Source organism: Drosophila teissieri, chromosome 2L, assembly GCF_016746235.2.
Source record: "Drosophila teissieri strain GT53w chromosome 2L, Prin_Dtei_1.1, whole genome shotgun sequence".
Taxonomy (NCBI): domain Eukaryota; kingdom Metazoa; phylum Arthropoda; class Insecta; order Diptera; family Drosophilidae; genus Drosophila; species Drosophila teissieri.
Window position 1 is genome coordinate 18,187,683 of NC_053029.1, and position 19,296 is coordinate 18,206,978.

At 41.3% G+C, this 19,296-nt stretch overlaps 5 protein-coding genes and 1 long non-coding RNA gene across 17 annotated transcripts in view; 4 read left to right on the forward strand and 2 right to left on the reverse strand.

Moving 5' to 3' along the window:
• Window positions 1-254: 254 nt before the first annotated feature.
• On the reverse strand, window positions 255-1,294 carry LOC122626640 (spaetzle-processing enzyme). The gene is made up of 2 exons (XM_043806973.1): window positions 768-1,294; window positions 255-702 (listed from the first exon to the last, which is right to left on the reverse strand). The coding sequence occupies exons 1-2, from the start codon at window positions 1,292-1,294 to the stop codon at window positions 255-257; spliced, it is 975 nt and encodes a 324-aa protein (XP_043662908.1).
• Window positions 1,295-2,473: 1,179 nt separating this feature from the next.
• Window positions 2,474-3,019, forward strand: LOC122626240. The gene is made up of 3 exons (XR_006326693.1): window positions 2,474-2,598; window positions 2,685-2,841; window positions 2,904-3,019. It is a non-coding gene; the product is annotated as an uncharacterized LOC122626240 (long non-coding RNA).
• Window positions 3,020-3,340: 321 nt separating this feature from the next.
• On the forward strand, window positions 3,341-4,555 carry LOC122626238 (prenylated Rab acceptor protein 1). Its single transcript, XM_043806427.1, has 3 exons — window positions 3,341-3,768; window positions 3,827-4,033; window positions 4,089-4,555. The coding sequence occupies exons 1-3, from the start codon at window positions 3,686-3,688 to the stop codon at window positions 4,378-4,380; spliced, it is 582 nt and encodes a 193-aa protein (XP_043662362.1). The 5' UTR covers window positions 3,341-3,685; the 3' UTR covers window positions 4,381-4,555.
• On the reverse strand, window positions 4,549-8,317 carry LOC122626234 (peptidyl-alpha-hydroxyglycine alpha-amidating lyase 1). Of its 3 annotated transcripts, none has more exons than XM_043806412.1 (6): window positions 8,042-8,317; window positions 7,654-7,831; window positions 7,354-7,594; window positions 6,412-6,911; window positions 5,811-6,245; window positions 4,549-5,272 (listed from the first exon to the last, which is right to left on the reverse strand). In XM_043806412.1, exons 1-6 carry the CDS (start codon window positions 8,141-8,143, stop codon window positions 5,103-5,105), a joined length of 1,626 nt encoding a protein of 541 aa, XP_043662347.1. In that variant the 5' UTR covers window positions 8,144-8,317; the 3' UTR covers window positions 4,549-5,102. The 3 variants fall into 3 exon arrangements, with proteins under 3 accessions (XP_043662347.1, XP_043662349.1, XP_043662348.1); XM_043806414.1 differs by having other exon boundaries at window positions 5,742-6,245; XM_043806413.1 differs by lacking the exon at window positions 4,549-5,272 and adding an exon at window positions 5,348-5,391 and having other exon boundaries at window positions 8,042-8,316.
• A 285-nt stretch (window positions 8,318-8,602) lies between these two features.
• LOC122626239 lies at window positions 8,603-9,210 on the forward strand. Its single transcript, XM_043806428.1, has 2 exons — window positions 8,603-8,896; window positions 8,950-9,210. The coding sequence occupies exons 1-2, from the start codon at window positions 8,665-8,667 to the stop codon at window positions 9,114-9,116; spliced, it is 399 nt and encodes a 132-aa protein (XP_043662363.1). The 5' UTR covers window positions 8,603-8,664; the 3' UTR covers window positions 9,117-9,210.
• Window positions 9,211-9,457: 247 nt separating this feature from the next.
• LOC122626235 (myocyte-specific enhancer factor 2) overlaps window positions 9,458-19,296 on the forward strand; it is a 43,367-nt gene continuing 33,528 nt past the window's right edge. For 5 of the 10 annotated variants that reach the window (XM_043806415.1, XM_043806417.1, XM_043806416.1 and 2 more), the window contains exon 1: window positions 9,459-10,182. The gene's annotated coding sequence lies outside the window, so the exon portion shown is untranslated. Of the gene's footprint in view, window positions 10,183-19,296 lie in introns of all 10 variants that reach the window. The other 5 variants (XM_043806419.1, XM_043806423.1, XM_043806424.1 and 2 more) reach the window with 3 other exon arrangements.

Genomic DNA, 19,296 nt, shown 5'->3' on the forward strand with positions numbered 1-19,296 from the left:
CCAATACATTTTATACTCTAAATTAAGTTTGTTTTAGAAGACACACACAAAATGACAAAAAAAAAGTTTCCGGCGCTGACAATTCACAATTACCACAAATGCAAAATAATATATGAAATTAAAGTACTTATAATTAGAGTTGTTATGATCTGGATTTTTTTGCGAAAAGTGGAGTGAAAAACAAACACATAATTGCATACAGACGTCTTTAATATCTCGTATTTAAATTAGTATTGTTACAGGTTTGAACTTAGCTAAAAATCAAAATAATGATTTTCGGTCTCGTACATTTTATCCGTTATCCAACGAAAAAATGAAGAAGTCTTTGTGTAAATCGCTGGTCCACTTCCATACGGAGGACCCCCTCCGTAGGAGGTTATTCCGGCTAGGTAATAAAATTGATCAACGTCCCTTCCCTCTGAGAACATCAGCGGGCCACCGGAATCGCCGCGTCCGGTGTCGGTGCCATCCTGTCCCATGGCACATATATGGATGTCCTCATCGGGGGTTCCTAGGCTGGGAAACCGACTTGAGCAATTTTTAGTATTCATTCCAATGATGGTGCCGGACCGCAATACTGTGCTGTGGTGCGGCCCACCGTAACTGCCCCAGCCAGCAATTTTCAAAGACCGCTTTTCAAAGGAGGAGTATGCTAATTCAAAGTCAGGCCTAATACATATGGGTTTGACTGTAGAGGAAAATCTGAAAGAGAAAACATGGTTAGGAAAAGAGGAAGCTCCAAACGGCACACTACCAAATCTACTTACGCTACCGAACTTTCGAGTCGCAACAGAGCAATGTCGTTGTAGTAGTACCTTCCATGAATCGTGTAGTACTGCTCGTGCTTGATGCTCAGACTCACTTTGATGTCCAGGTGCGCTGGAGCGCATTGTTCTTTATTGCTTGGCAGCACGATGCAGTCAGGACTTGTCGAAAGATTGTGCTCGCCGAGGCGCACTTCTGTGACAGTGAAGTTAATCACGTCCAAACAATGGGCTGCCGTCAGGACATAGCGGTTCGTGATCAAGGAGCCCGCACAAATAGGGGAGTCCCGAAGCGAGGGTAAGTTAGATTTGTAGAGCAGCAGGGAAATCCAGGGGAACTCGTTTTGCTGTGCAACACTGCCACCCACAATATAAGGAGTGGAAGGACCTTGTCCGCAGACACTTTTATCTGGTAGATCCCAACTCCGAATTATCGGGCAGCAGACTAAAACCCTGTGCACTTGCTCTTTAGCATTATTATCCAAGCCGCATTGTTTGTTCCTTAATTGGGCTCTCTGACTATATGTCATGTTCGTGACACCATCGTGTATCATGGACATAAAAGGTTGGCATGTGCTCAGTGGGATGCAGCTTTCATGCGATCGGCAAACAACTAGGGGTTAAAAAACTTTCCAGTTAATGAGGTTCAAAATGGTCATACATATATAGCATTTTTCCATGTAATATTTTCGTAACAAGGCACGGAATACATCATATGTGTATCAACCAGTCAACCAATTTTTTTTATTCAGTCAATAAAACTTTATGAAGGTCTAATTGTGTGACCCATTGTAATTACAAGGCAATTTACAGTATCGTAAATGCAAATTAATTATTTTTATTAACACCGCAAATAATACCGAACCGTTCGACGAGTCTTAAAACACTGTTACTTGAAATATCCTTGCCGCTATTTACCAATTTTTTGAGATTTCACCAAGGAAATCGCCTGGAGTAGAAGTGCGAAATAAAATTGAATCAAGACCATCTTGGTATGTCGGAGCTTGGCCGAAGACTGAATTCAAAAACCAGTTGGTCTTAAAAGTAAGCTTATCTGGATTGCTAAAATGAGTCACTCTATGGTAGCTATAAGTCCCCACGGAATAAGACCTGGACCAAGTACATAACTTTACCTCGGATGAATTTTACTGATATTTCTAAAACATCTCAATTATAGCAGTGACTCAGTTTTTATACCATTTATGTAAAGGGTAGAAGAACACGAGTCCACTTGATCTGGGCTTGTCTGTCCGTCCGTATGAATGTCGAAAGCAAGCAGGTGCTAGTGACGCCTACGCATCGCAAGTTTGTTAAAAAACCGTGTAACGTCCTGATTACGCCCAAAACACCTACTACGCTAAAATGTAGCGCCCACATGCTGAAAGTAATCGTCAATGTGTGAGAATAATTATCTTCTGGGTGCCAAGAAGGGTTAAAACCTATCAAAAGTGCAGTACAAGTTTATAAAAAAGAACTAACTCCCTACTAAATGCCAAAGCATTTAATTTAAGCTGGCTGCATCCATCTTCATCGGTTGCAGTTCCATAACCTGAATAAGAGGTATCTAATAGTCGAAGCACTCGCCTAAATTAACAGATTTTTACGTTTAAAAACACCACCACGCTAACACCGCGTGACGATTTATTTTTAGTTTCGAAACAATCTGAAAGTACAGTGTATTAAATTTCTTTTTAAACTGTCAAGTCTCCATTTCTTGAAATTAAAAAATAAACATCTGATTCATACAGGAACTTCTTAAAAATTCTTATCAATAGTGCCACACTACCAATACGTTATGCCGCCATAGTTCCATGTCCATCACGTAGTAGAGGACGTAAGTAGAGATCTTTGTGCAGATACAGTCTATGAAAAGCCAACCTTAACTATGTACAAGATATTATTTCTCATATGGGTACTTAGATTCACAAGGCTGCGATTTACATCTAACACATCTAACAGATTGCTGAAATGGGGTCTAACCATTATAAATGTGTCCAATCCAATAGTCGTCCAATCTTGGAGTTTTAAACTCCATCCATTGAAGTTAACGTATAGACGTACATACGGACAAGCAAAAGTAATATTGACTATTGACCACTAATGATGATTAATATTAAGAAAATATTTCCCATGACTTAGACTTAAAAATAGATAAGGGATACGGCAATTTGTTGGAATCTTATGTGGTGTTATTCGTAAAATAAAGTGATTCAAAATTATTGGAAATGTTAACTCTTTTCAAACCTGTCACTCCTACAAGAATGCAGATTCTAACTACTTATTTCGTTACGACTACTCATATGAAAGGTAATCATAGAAATGGTTTACCTTAAGTTAAGGTATTAACTTGGCTTTATTAAAAGAAATAATGGGTTATGTAATGAAAATGCTATGTTTCCCCTTACATTAACGAAAAATATAAATATTATGTTTAGAAATAAATACATATGCTGGAATCATATGACTTACAATATTGAAACACCGTGAGAAATATTTTATAGCATTCAGAGCATCGGATTTGTTTTTAGTTGCTTGATTTCGAGAATTTGCCCATTCGCAACTCCGGCCACACTGCACGTCACGGCAACGACAATCCTAGAACTATCTGCCACATCAGATTTTTCAAACTTTGTGTACTATTTCTCAAAAGAAAACGATGTCATAGCAAATTAAGAGTAAATTGTAAAATCCACATCGAAAGTGTCGTCGCCTGCATGTAGAAGTGACCCCGGGAGAGTCCTCGTTGCTTCACAAACGCCGCAGCATCCGAAAAACTCTTCTCGGACCAAGTGGGACGACTGCAAAGATACAGTTTTACACACTTGTAGAACGCCCACACTTGTGAAAGAAGAATCGTAGATTGGAGCGAAGACGTGTCTCTAAGATAAGGGTTACGACGAGGCCAAGAAAGCACACTCGAAATGGCTCAGACTAGCGGGAACTTGTCCGGCAATATGCAGCCGCCACCGCCTTCAGGAGGCAGGTTCTCCGTGGACCTTCAAAGGTGAATGACCCATAACAAGGGTATAGGAACTAATTAATCTTAATCTTAAAACCCGCAGCCTGCCCTCCCTATCGAACCTTCCGTCACCTCTTCAGATCTTCCAAATGGTCCGGAACTCCCTACGACCCTGGGCAGTCTTCTTCAACATCAACAACTTCAAAACGGCCGTCAGCATGCAGCGGCTGAATAGCCGGGTTATTCGGAATCTCTCCTACTTTCAGGCCAACTACGTTTTCATCTTTTTTGTACTGATGATCTACTGCCTGTGAGTGATTCTAAATGCCTTTTCGTACACCCCATTAAATAATTACATTCTCCAGCATCACGGCTCCCTGTATACTGCTGGTCATCCTGGCTGCCGCTTTTGGCTGCCATAAGTTGCGCGTGCGCAACAGCAACATCACCATCGTGGGACAACAATTGACGCCCAGCCAGCAGATCATCGCACTCAATCTGGCGACGGCACCTGTGCTTTTCCTGGTGGGCGCGGGAGCGGTTTTGTTTTGGACACTGGGTGCTTCTTGCTTCGTAATCGCTATGCATGCTATATTCTACAACATCGATGCTATTGTAACGGAGGAGAATGAGGGCTTCCTCGCCCAGGTTGTCTGACCGCCAGCCAGAAGCTAAAGCCTGATCTTCTGGGATAGAGACAACCTGGAAAGAGGTAGGGGGTTTATATTCGCCACTATGGGGCCTTATTAGTCGACACAAGTTGTACACCTATTTATAACGAAATCTAGTTAAGCCGCAGACTTTAAATAATCAAAATACGCACTATGACAGATTTATACGACTATATTCCTTTTGGCAAATTAATCGCAAGATATTAGGCGCATTCGCGGAGAACTTCGATTTAATTCGAAAAAAAATGAATTTAAACAAATTTTTCGACCTAAAGGATGTGGTCAAGTCAATAGACTCTGTGGCACCTACTATATCTCAGATATTTTCGAGCTCATGGATCGTTGATTAAAACAGTTTTAAGCATACATTTTAAAGTGTAGTTCTTTTAAATAAAGAATTTGAATAATTTATAAATAAATTAAAAGCTAACGAGTAAGATCGTTCGCCTTGTGTTTGGAATACTCGCATAAAAAGGTTTCCATAAATAACATGTATAAAATACGTTTTAAAAATGGCTTACAACCTTAAATAAATAAAGTAAATACTCCCCAATCGGAATTCTCTGCGATATGCACCCCAAAGAAGGTAAATAAAGTCACCTAAAGTACACACATATAGCTCAAGTAAAACTAGGTCGGTATTTCAATGAGGTACAGGTAGTTAGAACTAGGAATGCTTTGTTAGCTGCGTAAGTCTTGGTCCTTCGCCTAGGCATACTGGGCACTCGCCAGTGTCTTCGTCTCCTGCTCTTCGTCGCTGGCCTGCTGGTCCAGCTTCTCGAATCCGTTGCGATCCCGATCGAGAAGTCCGCCCAGCTTGAAGCCATCGCTTTTCTCCCACGCGTGACGACGACTGCGAGCTCCGAAAGGGAGGCAACCTGTGAGATATGTTGGTATAATTGATTAACTAACAATTACCATAGGATTTATATGAGCAATAACACTGGAAATCCCATTCCATTTTTAGTTCATGCATAGATCTGCGATCTGGCGTGCACTGAAACAAACCGAAAACGAAAACAGAATACACTTAAGGATAAACGGAAATTGTGTAGGTATGCTTATGTATTTTGTATAAAACTGTTTGTATAATTTGGAACACTAAATGCGGTTTAAATTTTAGTTACAAAAATATTGAACAAAAAGTAACACGCTAACGAATGCGAAAAACACAAAAAGTTTACATGCTGTTTAATATACGACACCAAAAAAGCGTGGATAGTGAGATTCAAAAGTGAAATTAAATATCAAATTCGAACTTATAACTACATGGTACTACATCAGTTAAGTGTGACAGCACAACACAGGACATTGAGTGAGGAGTAAGCACTGCCGATCAGCACAGACTCTGGTTGGAAGCAGTCAGCTTTCGGTACACCAGGTCGCTGGACGTAGCGGAGCTGTTCGCTTGGTTACCTCGTTTCCTTCGCCGCGCGAAGATCAAAGCCAAGGCAAAGGTAGAGCCGGCAAAAAGGAGCATAAGCGAAGCAACTAGAATGGCTTTGCCACTGGGGTGGTGCACAGCCTCTGGAGTAGCCTGGTTCATTACCACAGCTCGGCTAATAGCGCTGTTGCTAGAGTCCTTGGTGGCCGACAAGGACATTGGTTTGGCGAGCGATCGGTGCACGAACTTGTGGATGCGCATAGGGTTCAGCTCGGCCACGTAGATCTCATTGCCGTCGGCTGTAACGGCCACGTCGTGTGGGTTCTGGAACTCCAGGTTATTGGGACCGAACTTAGACACCAGTTGCTTGCTGCGCATACTTAGCACGAAGCCGTGCACCTCGTTATAGTGCTCAGGATGTATGCCTAACTCGGCGGCTGGTCCGTTCACAATGACCAGCTGCCCACCTGCAGCGGAAAATGAATACATTTAGGGGTAAGATTTGTACAAAAGATGATCTGTTATAGTGGTGTGAATAATGAAATCTAGAGAGGCAACATTTTAAAGAAACCGTGGAAAGATTCTTATGACACCTCATGAACACCGATACCAAAAGGAGATTTATCCACTCACCCGCTGCCGGGGTGTAAGCCATGCTAAAGAGGCGGTCCCCTATCAGCTGGTTGTGGTACTGCGAGTGAAAGGTGCCATTGTTCCAGGAGAAGCACTGTACCCGCCCATTCTCCCTATCAGCTGCGCAGAGCAGCTGCAACTCTGGGACAAGAGTCAGAGCGTGGGGAATCGCGAAGAAGTTCTTGGGCGCCACGTCGTAGGATATGCCAGAAAAGCTGTTCCGTCCCCAGGAGAGGATGAGTTCGCCTTCTCGTGAGTACTTAAGAATGCGGGCATTGCAGTATCCATCCGCCACGAAGAAGTCGCCATTATCCAAAACCGCCACCGAGGTGGGCTTGCAGAATTTTCGTCCGGAGCCGGGCTGGAAGGCATCGCCCAGAGTCAGCACTGGTTTTCCATCGCCTCCACGGGGCGGGAACTTGAAAACCTGGTGCATGGCAACGTCTGTTAGCCACACGTTGTCTTCGGGGTCCACGGTTAGGCCATGTGGCATATAAAAACTGTGGGTGAGATGGGATTTAATAAGGGAGGGCATACTTATAAGGCAAGCCTTTAAAAGGCCAAATCTTACAAAATAGAACTTTTGAACTTACAAATATAAAATGCCTTTACTGCCAATTTAATTTAACTGCACCAGATAATTACAACGAAAAGCACTAGAGGTACAAACACAAAACAACGCGACTAAAAATGAGTACCAAGAACAATAGAGAACGATATAGGCGACATCCTCGACTATCAGTTACCCGTTACTCAGCTAGTGGCATTTCGGGGGGATTGTGGGCTGGGTTAAAATGTTTATGGCATATTGATCGGACATGGCCAGATCGACTCCAACGAATGGGTGTACTACGGTACAACCCTGCAAACTAATATTTGCAATCGAATAAACACTATCCTGAACTACCCAAAGTACCGTGCAAGGAAGTTATGATTTCTTACAAGTTCTTTCCCCAGTCATATTGCACTTTGCCTGTTGCGGGCTCCAGTGCGAGAACGGTGCTCTCTCTTATGGGTCCGCGGTACTTCTCCTGGAACTGGTTCATGTAGTCGAAAGTGTTCTGTCCCCAAACGCGGTCCACGCGATGGAAGATGACCACGTTGCCGGCCAGGTCGAAACTTACGGCTGTCACTGCACCCAGTTTAACATTGTTTGCCGGCCAGGCGTTCTGGTAGACGTAAGCTGGGGATCGGATTTCCGTGAACTACAGGGTATACGAATATGAAAAAATGTCAACTCACTGCTGTTCAGCTTGGCCAGCTCAGTCTTGATGTCGTGATTAGTTTGCTTAGACGGCTGAGGCCAGTTAAGCTGCGTGGCACCCGATCCTGCCCCGGATCCCTTGAGAATCTGATGCAGGCGTTCGTTGTTGTTACTGTTGTTGTCCGCATTCTGCAGATAACGCGGCGAACTTTGAGTCTGAAAGAGGGGCAATGAGATTAAGATTAGCGTCCAGGTGGAGCAAAATAATTGCCACGGAGCAACGGCTCCCACGCACACATGCAAAGTGCACACCATTGCAAAATCAATATGCTAAACATCTGTGCACACATTGCAAACATATGTTTGCGATATGGGTCTCGTAAACCCAACAACCTCGTAATGATTTGTTTATGGCTTGGTATTTACCTGCGACACTGCTGGTCGGATAAAGAGTAGGAGGTGCAGAAGCAGGCAACAGATTGCCAAGGACTTGCTGCCCTGGCACTTGGCGCTGTCGGTGGAATGCATTGCTTTGGAGTCCCTTTGAAGTTATATAGGTGCCCGATTGCTGGCAGAGATCCAGTCCGGTGTAATTGTGCTCGTAAACAAACGTCTCGCCTCGTCTCGGAACTACAAATCTACTTAAAACGCGGCCATCTTTGCTTGCGATTGAGATGTGATGTGTTCAGCGGCGCAGTTAAGATGTGTTTCTAGGGGATCAATTGCTATAATGTGACCATATTTGGTATGTGTCGGGAATTACAATGCTACAAGCCCTCTATACAAATTTGATTACTTAATGAACTATCAATACGTTAGTGACATATTAAATTGAAATGTTATCTGTTCTTTCTTAGAAACGAGAAGAAAGGGATAACAGTTGAACATTGGTTATATTTGTTGGTATGTAAAATGAATCCCTCCTCAATTCTACGTCGCTGATCAAACAGCTGTTAAGAAGGCGTTAGTACATTTTCGGGTCTCACTTCAATGCTTTTGTTTACTTTCGAGTTTTGCTCAGAGCTGTTTGAAGAAATATCACTTGCAACATGTCGCAAATAGATCTGAACAAAAGTATTGAGATAATAACCAAAACCGAGGAGTTGGCCGATAAAATTCTGGTCAACAAGCAGGAACTGACGGTAATGGATAAACGCCGCCAGGAAACCCGGCAGGCAATGCGGCTGATGGAAAAGTCGGAGGACAAAAAAGTTTGGATCACGATTGGCAGTATGCTAGTCAAAATGGAGCGAGAAAAGGCATTGGACCTGCTCAAGAAAGGTAGGTAACAGCTTCGTACACTAGATGTTATTTCTATCTATGATTTCCGACAGATCAACAGCAAATAGAGCAGCAAATCAATCTGATATACTCAGATCAGAAAGTTCTGGTCAACAAACATCGCGATTTGGAGTTCAAATCGCCCTTCTCGGGAACACATCTTAAGCCCTTAGAAAAGAAGGAGTTCGACGCTCTGAAAGCTAATCTCCCATTGCTGTGAATATTTATGTGTATTAAAGTAAGTCTTGGTGCTTAAAATTTTTATGTGTGTGGCGTGAGTGCGAGACATTTGAATAAAACATTTATAATTTAAATCCTGTTTTATGTTGTCCATTAGTTTACGCAAACATTAATACGTTATATAAATTGACAGAAAAATTAATCTAAATTCCGCTTAGTTATAAGAAAAAAACAAGTGAATTTGCCTGGATATTAAATTTAACATTTTAATTTTTTAAGCTGGCGCCAGCCAAGTATCGCCATGAAAGCACAATCGATACATCGTTAAACTGTCATCGCCAGGTGTGACCGTACTGCCCGTGAGTGTGACCCATCCGCGCAAAGCTCCCGAAGCACATTTGTTGTAGCGCTCCGCCGTTGTTGACTTGTTTCGTCGTAGGCTCCGATTGGACCGATCTGATCAGACTTTAAATCGATCGCATTGATTTCGAAACGCAGACTCCTAATCGGAAACTAACCAAATGCATAAGATCAGATCGAAAACTCGCTGACAGTATAATTAAATACCCTATAAACCTGCGAAAACGTGCGCTCTTACGTCGGTCGCGTGAGTGTGTGTGTGGTGAGCTCTTCTCTCTTCCCCACCCCCTTCGCCCACGATTTGCTCAGCGCGCAAAAGTAAATTTTAGTGCAAATAAATTGCTTTGCTTATCTCGAAGCGCGCGCTCGCATGATGAACGCAACTGTGTGCGTGAGTGTGTTTGTGGGGAGTAAGTGTGCGAGTGTTGTTAATTAATTTACAAAAGTCGCTCCTGTTTGGCAAACAACAGAAAACAACAACAGCAACAGAAGAGGCCGAGAGAAGTGCGAAAACGAAAGAAAAACAACAACGGACCTGCTAACGGCAGTTGCATGTGGGCCACTTCGCCCACCCAACCCCCCATCCCATTCCTCGCAGGCGGAAAACGAAAGTTCTTTTACATGTAACACAGCAAGACTCTCAGAAAGGAGAAAGAGAGAGCGCAGAGCCCCACGCAGAGCGTGAGCGAAAGAGAAGCGAGAGCGCCAATGCAGGAGAGCGCCATTTGGCCTTGAACTTGCGGACGGTAAGTTGAATTTAGCCTTTCTGTTTCTGGTACTTCTTCCACCACTTCGATTGCACTTCTTGTAACGTTGGGTCCAAAAGTCGATTGCTGAGTGGCCAACTGAAGTCAGCTAGAAAGCGCATCAGATATTGATTCTCTATATGTACATATATCATACAACCTAACACCAATTTTAGCATCTCTTAGTCAGTAGGCTTAGGCTTAATGAATGGAACAGTTTACATGATTTTATCAATGCAATATAGATTGTATTATTTTATTTAATGAATGTGCTCTCAATTTCATATTTCATAAACTCTGATTAAAGTTATAGATGGTCAACTGTATATATTTCACCCTTTCATATCAATTTGATATAGAGCTCAAACTCCAATTCCCAACTTAATAGCTTTGTTTGCATATCAGATCGTCTTATCCACAGGCAGCATAGAATTAAGTTGTTGATTCTTTCCTCCCATTTTTCTCCCGCAATGAAGGGACAATTGACTAAAGAGAAGCTTAAGAAAAAAAATCAAGAGTCGGACATTGCCTCCCCCACTTACACTGCGCGAAAAGACATCAATTATTACCTCACATATGTATTTGCATTGTAGTCGTGCGGGTGAGAAAAAACCCAACGAAATGCTGTTACAAAATCTCAGCTCGGGTAACTGGGTTTTTTTTCGATAATTTATTGTAATTGTTTTATTTGCATGCTAAATGTTTAATGCAAAGTTTCCACAATGTCTGGAAAACTTTTGGTACAACAACTACATTGCGCGATAGAAAAGTTTAAATTTAATAAGAATTATTAACGGACGAAAACCTAATTTTAGTATTATAATTGTAATATTTGATCATTTTTTTCACTTAAGTGACTTTGTTATAAACCTTGTACTTTTACAAACGAAAAGTTGCTAATTTGGGAAAAAAAGGCATATGTATGTACATATGTACATATAGATATATACATACATATATATCCATATACATATGGATATACAAAAAGTGATGAATGGAAAATTGTAGCAAGATTTGTTCTATTGCATAAATACTTGTACAAATTAGTTTACATATTTCGGTATGTTGATTAGTACTCAGATATCTGACGAGATACTAAAGCCTAAAACGTGAGAGCAACGTAAGCCCTCACAGGTTAGTCACATTATTTCTTCGTTGTTGGCACATGCAAACATCGAGCTAAATATTATTGAGCTATTGTCGTTTCATATGCCATAATATAATTGTTCAATAAGCTTACAAACAACGGCAGAACAATCCGAAAGCAAATAAATAAAACAAGTTTTCAAAGTACACGAAAACTTCAGAATGTCTGTTGCCGACGTCAACTTCTAATACTCCATGTGTGTATGTATTTTATGTACCCCTGTATTTAAGCTTTAATATAATTTGTAAAAATATGCGAATTAATGTTGCGATGGAAAGAAACAAGTTTCTAGCGATTTGTTAGAATTAGTTTGTGATTAGGAAGTGTGCGATTGACTCAACCAAATGGAACGCAGCAAGTGCCAGGGAAATGCACGTGTTATTGGCCAATTGATAAGGTAAATTGGAAAACTGGCAACAATGTAGGCAAATTTTTGAGTTAAGGATCTTCAGAAACTCAGTCTGGCAAATCGTTGAGGAATTTTTGTTTCGCTTTTGTAAAATATTGCCGGCCAGGCCTGATTAATTATGGCTTGTCCGCTGTAGTTGTCGTTCAAAATGCTCAACTAGGCGTCGTCTATATAGATATAGTGTGTGTATGTATGTATGGCACTAGTGTTTGTGAGCACTTAATGGGTGTGTGTGCGAGGGGCGGGCGTCCAGTTGAGTCCGGTTTCGTTTCGTTTGGCTGTTGCAAGTGCAGCACGGCGCTTAGGATACTCTATAGGTAAAGGTCTTACGGTTGCAAAGGATGAAATCATCATCATCTACCACCTTCCTATCAGGCGTTTTTACTAGATATTTTTACTATTCAGTTTATTTAAACCAACATCCCACATCATATTATCCGAATTCAACCATTTTTTAGTCTAAAAAATTACAAAGTTAAAGTAAAAGAAGTTAAAAACCCGTCTTAAAGAAACCTAAAATATAACATTGCGATGCAAAAACAATAATCCTTTCTTAATGAAAGTAGTAATCTGTAGTAATATAGTTCAAGCAATTATATTAGACATTCACAAATTAGAGGGTATTGCCTAATTCGTGCATCCCAAACGCGCTTTTTTCTGGTTCCGCGTTGGTTTTGATATTGCATTTTTGAAATTTCAGGCACGTTGCAGGTACATAACTACTACAATGAAGCCAGTTGTTGTTGTTCAACTTGCTCATGTTGTTCTGCATTTTCCTTTTTTTTTTGCTTGTGGCGACTCCAGTTGTTTGCCACTTACCATAGAGCAGGTCAAAATTTTCCGTTTACAAGTTTTTCAATCTCCAGCTTTCTATTCTCCGTTTGTGACTTAGATTGTTAAATAATATCAAATGAATTTGCCTCAAATAAGACAGCTGATTTGGCAGCTGACTGCGAGGAAAGAGAGAGAGAGGAAAACAAAAATACTTCACAGACTAACTGGCGGAATTTGTTTTTTATAACAGGGGAGGGTGGTAAAAGGTTGCAAAAGGGGGGTGGTGGGCGGCAGTTCTATCAATTTGTGCGCCGCACTTTACACATGCGTCACACACACACAATCGAGCAATTTTCGAGAAATTCAATAATAAAACGCAGAATATGATAATCAGCCTGTAAAGAGGAAAACAAACTCACCACTGGCTGTTTATCAAAGAGATAGAGAGAGAGAGAGAAAGAGAGCGCCAGCTCTATGACACACAGACACAAAAAAACGAATTGAGTAAGGAGCTACCTAACGCCCCCCGCCACCCATCGCCCCTCACCACTTCTGACCAGCCCACTCACAGCTGAGCCACTTGTTGATGAGAGAGCAAGGGAGATACCGCTCTCGCGCGTGGCTAAACTCACCACTTTTGGGGCATCGATTGCGGTGGCCTCTCTCCCTGTCGCCCTTTTTTCCACAGCGGGAGAGAGGAGGCTCCTTTTGCTGGGGTCTCGCTCTCTTTCTCCTGCTCTCATTGTGTAAAACTTATCAAGGTCGTTGGTTGGCTTGGCATCGCTGTTTTTTCTTCGCTGCTGTAAGCGGGTTTTTCTACTTGTCCGCCCTTCCCTTCGCCACCCCTTTTGCAGGTTGGCCATCATCCTTTGGCAAAAATTCTTTTGCTTTTATGTTATTGGGTTTCTCCTGCTTTTTGCTGTTTCGCATGCCTTTGGCTTGTTATTCGTTATTGTGCTTGTTGTTGGCCCTCTGCTTCCCATTTGTATGCACTCGAAAAAATAGTCCTTTTAGCTCTTAACATTATTTTAAAGAGCATTCATTGAAAATGTATTTTCCATTGCATATACGAATGCATTTACATTATATGTATGTACATATACTTATAAAGTTATGCTATAACATGTATACATAATGCGCCAAACGTTGGATATAATAGGTTTCTATTGGGGGTTTTAAATGTGTATGTTGCCTGTTTAAGTGTCTCACCCCTCGCACCGTCAACCCACCCTTGGTCAACGCCCACCGTGGGCTCTCAGTTGTTGTTGCTCCCGCTGTTTAATTTACATCGTTTACCTTGCCCGAGTCCTCGCATTGCGCGTGTCCCTGATCCTGGGTTTTCCCAGCTCCTGGAGGACCCACCTTCAACCTTGCCCAAAGCGAATTTGCTTTATGCAAACAGCATGAAATGCTGGTGGAAGTTAACTAAATTGTTTAAAATTATGCTCGCCAAAAGTTGTCAGGGGACTGCCGCAGAAACAGATCTTTGTTTCTGTTTCGTCACGAGCTTATTAAATGCGCATATAAACTTGTCCCATCAAAATTATTTGGGCCAGTTGGTCCTTTTAAATGCTAGGAATATTCCGTGGAATTTGAAGATAATTAGCTCGAAGTGTAGTTCTTACGGATGGAGTTAAATAATTTAGTTGCTTTGGAGGGATAGATCAATTGCAATGTATAGTATGTATCTGGGCTTGAAGCTTTTAAAAAATGGATCAGTATTACGGTACGTTTTCTTTTTTTCTCAGTATTCTTTTTCACTAGCAGTAAATATTTACTGTCTTTATGATTCAAAGGGCTCCACACACAAAAAAAGTTATCTTGGACTACCTCAACTTCAATTACGTGCGGACATGATATGCCAGTAGGGATCCCCCCTCGGAATTCCTCAAGCCCCCAAATGAAGAATACCTGTTTTCCTGTGCCCCAAACTCGTCACGTATACTAGCTCGTAACTAGTGCAGTAGCTGGATTGCGATTCGCGAGATAACCAGATTGCAGCAGAAAATGCACCACAGTGCGTATACGTCATGTGTCGCACTTCAACCTCTTCACCGCCGCCTTTTACTCCGGTCTCCGCTCCATCGACACTCCACTGTGCCACAGGTTGGCGCGCTTTAATGCCGCCATCTATTTATAGCCATTTCTAATGAGCGGTTGCTATTTTTAGGCCAGGTGCTCGTGTTCAAGCTTTCGCCCTGCCGCTTTGCGATTCGATTTTGGTTTCGTTTTCCACTGCAGAAGTTTATTGTGGTGGGATTGGCACACACACTGCTGGATGGATGGATGGACGGTTGGAAGTGGCCACTTGATTGCCGATCTTTGGCCGTGTTTGGCTTGTCTGGCTTTTTGCCTCTTTGCTTCTGCTCGTTCTTTTTGCCAGATCATTATCATCATCGCTGGGCATTGCAGTTTCGTTTCAGATTGTGGGTTGAGGGGGAGGAAATTGTTTTTGGCTAGCGCTGGTAATTGTCTTTTGATGGCATTGATCACTTGAGCCCAGCTAGTTGAACGGGTTTTTATGGCTCAAGTGGGAGTAGGGTATTACATGTTGCTATTATAAATTGAGCATCAGTCCTGGGAAATGGGTGTCAGAACATAAGTCCTCCTCTGGCGACACTGGCATTCTATAGATTTTCAAAAGATTAAGTCATAGTAAGATCTATATATTAATATTAAAATGGACAATATTAGAAGACTCTTTCTAATGAAGTCCATTCAATTTAAAATATATTTTAAAATAGCAAAATTGAGGATCAAGTTTTATATTTAAAGTCAGGGCATTCGAGAAATCAAAGACTCAAAATATGGTACTTGAAAAAAGCCAAAAAAAGGTCCAAAAGGCGAAAAAGCAAACTCGAAAAAATACTTGATTTGTTCCACTTGTGGCGTGGAGTGCCAAAAATCGCCAACATCATAATGTTTGATGACTGTGAAAGTTTCCAAATGGTTCATTAAGCCGCTTAAATACACTCCGCACATTCAGTGTGTCTATCCATATGGTGTGCAGGGAACAGTTTTGTCTCATTCTCAGCGGACGATCATTAGAATCTGGGCAACGGGAAATGGTCACAGCTTAGACATTAGCCAGGGCCTACTTTAACTAATGGTGCAGGATGAACCACAAAATTGCTTGGAAATTAATGCGCTTAAGTGTTGAGTGTGGATAAAATGCCACTCTTGACCACCAACTGGTCAACCTTCAAATAGACATTTATAACTCTAATTTTAGACCGGATAAATATAGTGGGACAATTAGAGAGCAAACAATGCTCAGACACACAATTCGATTCGAAGTGACCATAGCCAAAAGAAGAAAGCCATGTAGTCTGTGTGTGAGCTAATGAATTATCCAAATTATAGGTCATCCATAAATGCTTGGGACTCCACCAGATGGGTTTCTTTTTTTGGGGGAGGTCTTTTGGGGAAAATCACCTATGATGACACTAGCAATGAACTACAGTCCTTCAACTGGTAACCTTCGTATTAGTATTAGTAGGAGGTGCACGCAGAACCGATTTTATAGAAAACAAAAATAATGTCCTTAATAGGTTTATATGTTTATACGTATCTAGCTCCAGTTAAGCGTTAAAGGAGCCAAGTCGAAAACGGCTGGCTTATTGACAATGTACAGTTGCGTGTTGAGTCTTAAACAAATGTACACACACTTTCAGGGGTTATAGAGATTTTTGTGTTGATATTTGAATTTATAGTCAATACGAAAATTGTGTAAAAACTGCGGCTGAATTGGTATTTCGATTATCATTTGGAAAAAGTGGTTCAGGACCAAGTTTTAACACGTGTTTATGTCGGTATATGAGTGTGCAAGCTACCAAGTAGGCAATTCATCTGTTTTAATCACAGTACTTTCTTTAAGCAAAACGATTTGGTCAGCAAAAGATTCACCGCATTTTATAGTGATCAAACCATACTTAAAGTTAATGTGACGCAAAGTTTGGCCACAGACAGCCAATTCAATTGCTGCAAAAACAAAGGCAAACTTTTTAATCAAGCAAAGTTTAAGCGAATGTAAATGAGCAATAAAGTGACTTAATTTGTGCTGATGCGTAAAAAGCGAAAACATTTGTGTCTGGAATTTCTCGAGACCTTTAAAGGAACTGGTGGCACTTGATCAAATCACAAAAACTACAACTCATCTTCGTACTCAAGCTTTTCAGTTAATAAGTTTCTAGTGCGCTGCGAACACGATTGTTTGGCTATCCAAAAATTAAATAAATAAATATTGGTCTTGCCAAAATGTTCTCTCTCCATCCCTCTCCATCAAATTTTTTCTTTGTTATGAATTTATAATCGAAAAAAGAATAAATAAAAAAATAATGAAGCAGCTGAAGTATCACCTTGGGATCATTAGCAATTCGATGAGGTCGTAGAGACAGCTACAGATGGAGATAGGGGGTTGGTAAGAGGGGGTGTTTTGGAGGTCGGTTTGCCACGTCACGGTCTTGTCTTCGCTGAAAAATCTTTGGCAACCCGAACTAGAATCGACTTGATTTAATTGCTTCAATTGGGCTAACCATTATTAATGAATAGAAAGAATTCTCTTTTCGCAGTTATTATATTTGTTTGGCTAACGGGCATCCGTCTGGCAGATAATGGAGATAACAGGGTTTTGCATGAGATAACTATTTTTAGTGTGACTATTTTGGAATTCAGAGATTGGGGCCAATCTGTAGTTAACTCTCTAGCTCTTCTCTTCTCCTCTCTTTTGTCCCCTGTTGTCTTGACGTCATTGGGGAGTTCTTCAGCTATTTGACAACCCTCCAAAATCGTCTGCTCTTGTCTCAAAAGCTCTCAAGTGGAGTCCACTGAACAAAGCAAACATTGCATAGTTGAAGTGCGGAAATTGAGTTCATTCTGGGAGATTTCCACGGTATTTATCTAACAGCTCGAATAAACTGATAATATCATTACGATGAAGTAAGTTCCTAGCGATAAGCGATAAAGCTTCGTTAGGAAATGTGCAAGAAGTGTGCAATAGAAGTATTAATATGAAACGCTAAGGATATTAAAACTTAAAAGCAAATTAAACCCAATGGTTGGAATAACTGTACAAAGTAAACAATGTCTGATATGCCCCCAATACTTATAGTACCATATTATCTGAAACATTTCGAATGACGCATACCTCGTAGCACAAAGAGTAGAGGAATAAGAAGAATTCTTTGCTTTGACAGCTTTCAGACTCTGACATTTTCTGCTCATCGTGTCCCGGTGATTAAGGTGTCAATTGGGCAGAAATAAAAGAATAAAAATCGAAGAAGCCGAGCGAGAGAGGTACGGAAAACATATAGTAAACACAGTTAATCTGACATCGGAATCATATAAGAAATGAGTTTTTAAACAACACGTCTTCGGAAGCAGCAGCGGCAGCCGCAAGCGGAAAAAATACAAATAAGAAGAAATATAATAAAAATCTTAATCAAATACCGAAAAATGGTTACGCACAAGGCCCTCGAAAGAGCGAATGTGTGAGTGGATAGATTTTCGATGCCGGAGGGAGGCGAAAAATATGAGGGGTGGGCATGATAAAGCAGCTAAGCAAATAAATCAATAATGAAAATATTAGAGGCGACAGGTTCACAAAGTATTCCATATGATTTGTGGCCACTGGTGTTGTCTCTTTCTGCGGTCTTTTGGACAACAAAAAATACATATGTACACATATGTACATACACATATAAAAAAAGAGACACTGGGAATAATAGCTAAGCACAACAAATAGAAGACAACCGGTTCTCAAGAGATTTCACGCGTGAGTCGTTAAACGTCAATTAAAGCTTAATGCGATGTCCGAAAAATGAGCAGCAGAAATGGGGGCTCAAGATTTTGTTTGTCCAACTTTTCGCTCGGCACGTGAAACTAAAAAGCCGCCGAAAGTTTTGCTTGCTCGATCAGTGATCGGCGGTAATACGACGGCCCCCTCTTTGCCGCCCCCTCAGCTGTCGGGCGTTTAACTGTTAACAAATCGTGCACACGCTGATGTCATATACGTACCGCCACCGCTTCCCTCGCTCTTATCGCTGGTGTGATGTCATTATGCAGCCAGCTCCGATGCACTGAGAATAATGTCAGCAGTGGTCATCAATCTGGAATTCACTCGCATAAGATTAGTTATGTCAGTTTTAATGTGAGAATTGAAACTTATTTGGATGAAGATCATTTCGTTATTTACGAGACATATATAATAGCTTTGTGATATTTCTCAGTGTGTTTGTGATTATTATTGCGAAATTCGCGCTCTCTCTGGGGATCTCGCTGTTTCTCCCTCGCTCTGGTGATTGCTCTTCGAGCTTATTCTAATTGGATTGTGTGCGGTTGAAACCGGGAATTGTTGACTTTTTGTCATGTTTGTTTATCACTTTTGTCGCTCGCTCTGCTTGCCTTACAGTGCAGCCTGCCTATGCACGCCACTGGAGCAGTTTCCAGCCGTATAGATGATTCTATCGAAATATTCCTGTGCCCCGTATCACTTTTTCAGCTCGTTCTAGTTGTCCCACTGGCAATAAATGCTAATTTACAGCATTTAGAATTTACACGGGACTTTAGTTGAGAGTCTCCATTTCTTTTTGACATTTGGGAATGTGTGTAGCTATGTTTATTAAATGAGTTGTTGTTCGGTTGTTCATCCATTGCTTACACCCTTTGTTATTGACTCTAAATATTACGCATACGACGCGTGTGATGAAAAAAAACAATCTGCCAGGTGCTGTAATGCAAACACGCGTTATTCAATCTTTAATATCGGTTTGTATCTAGTAATCAT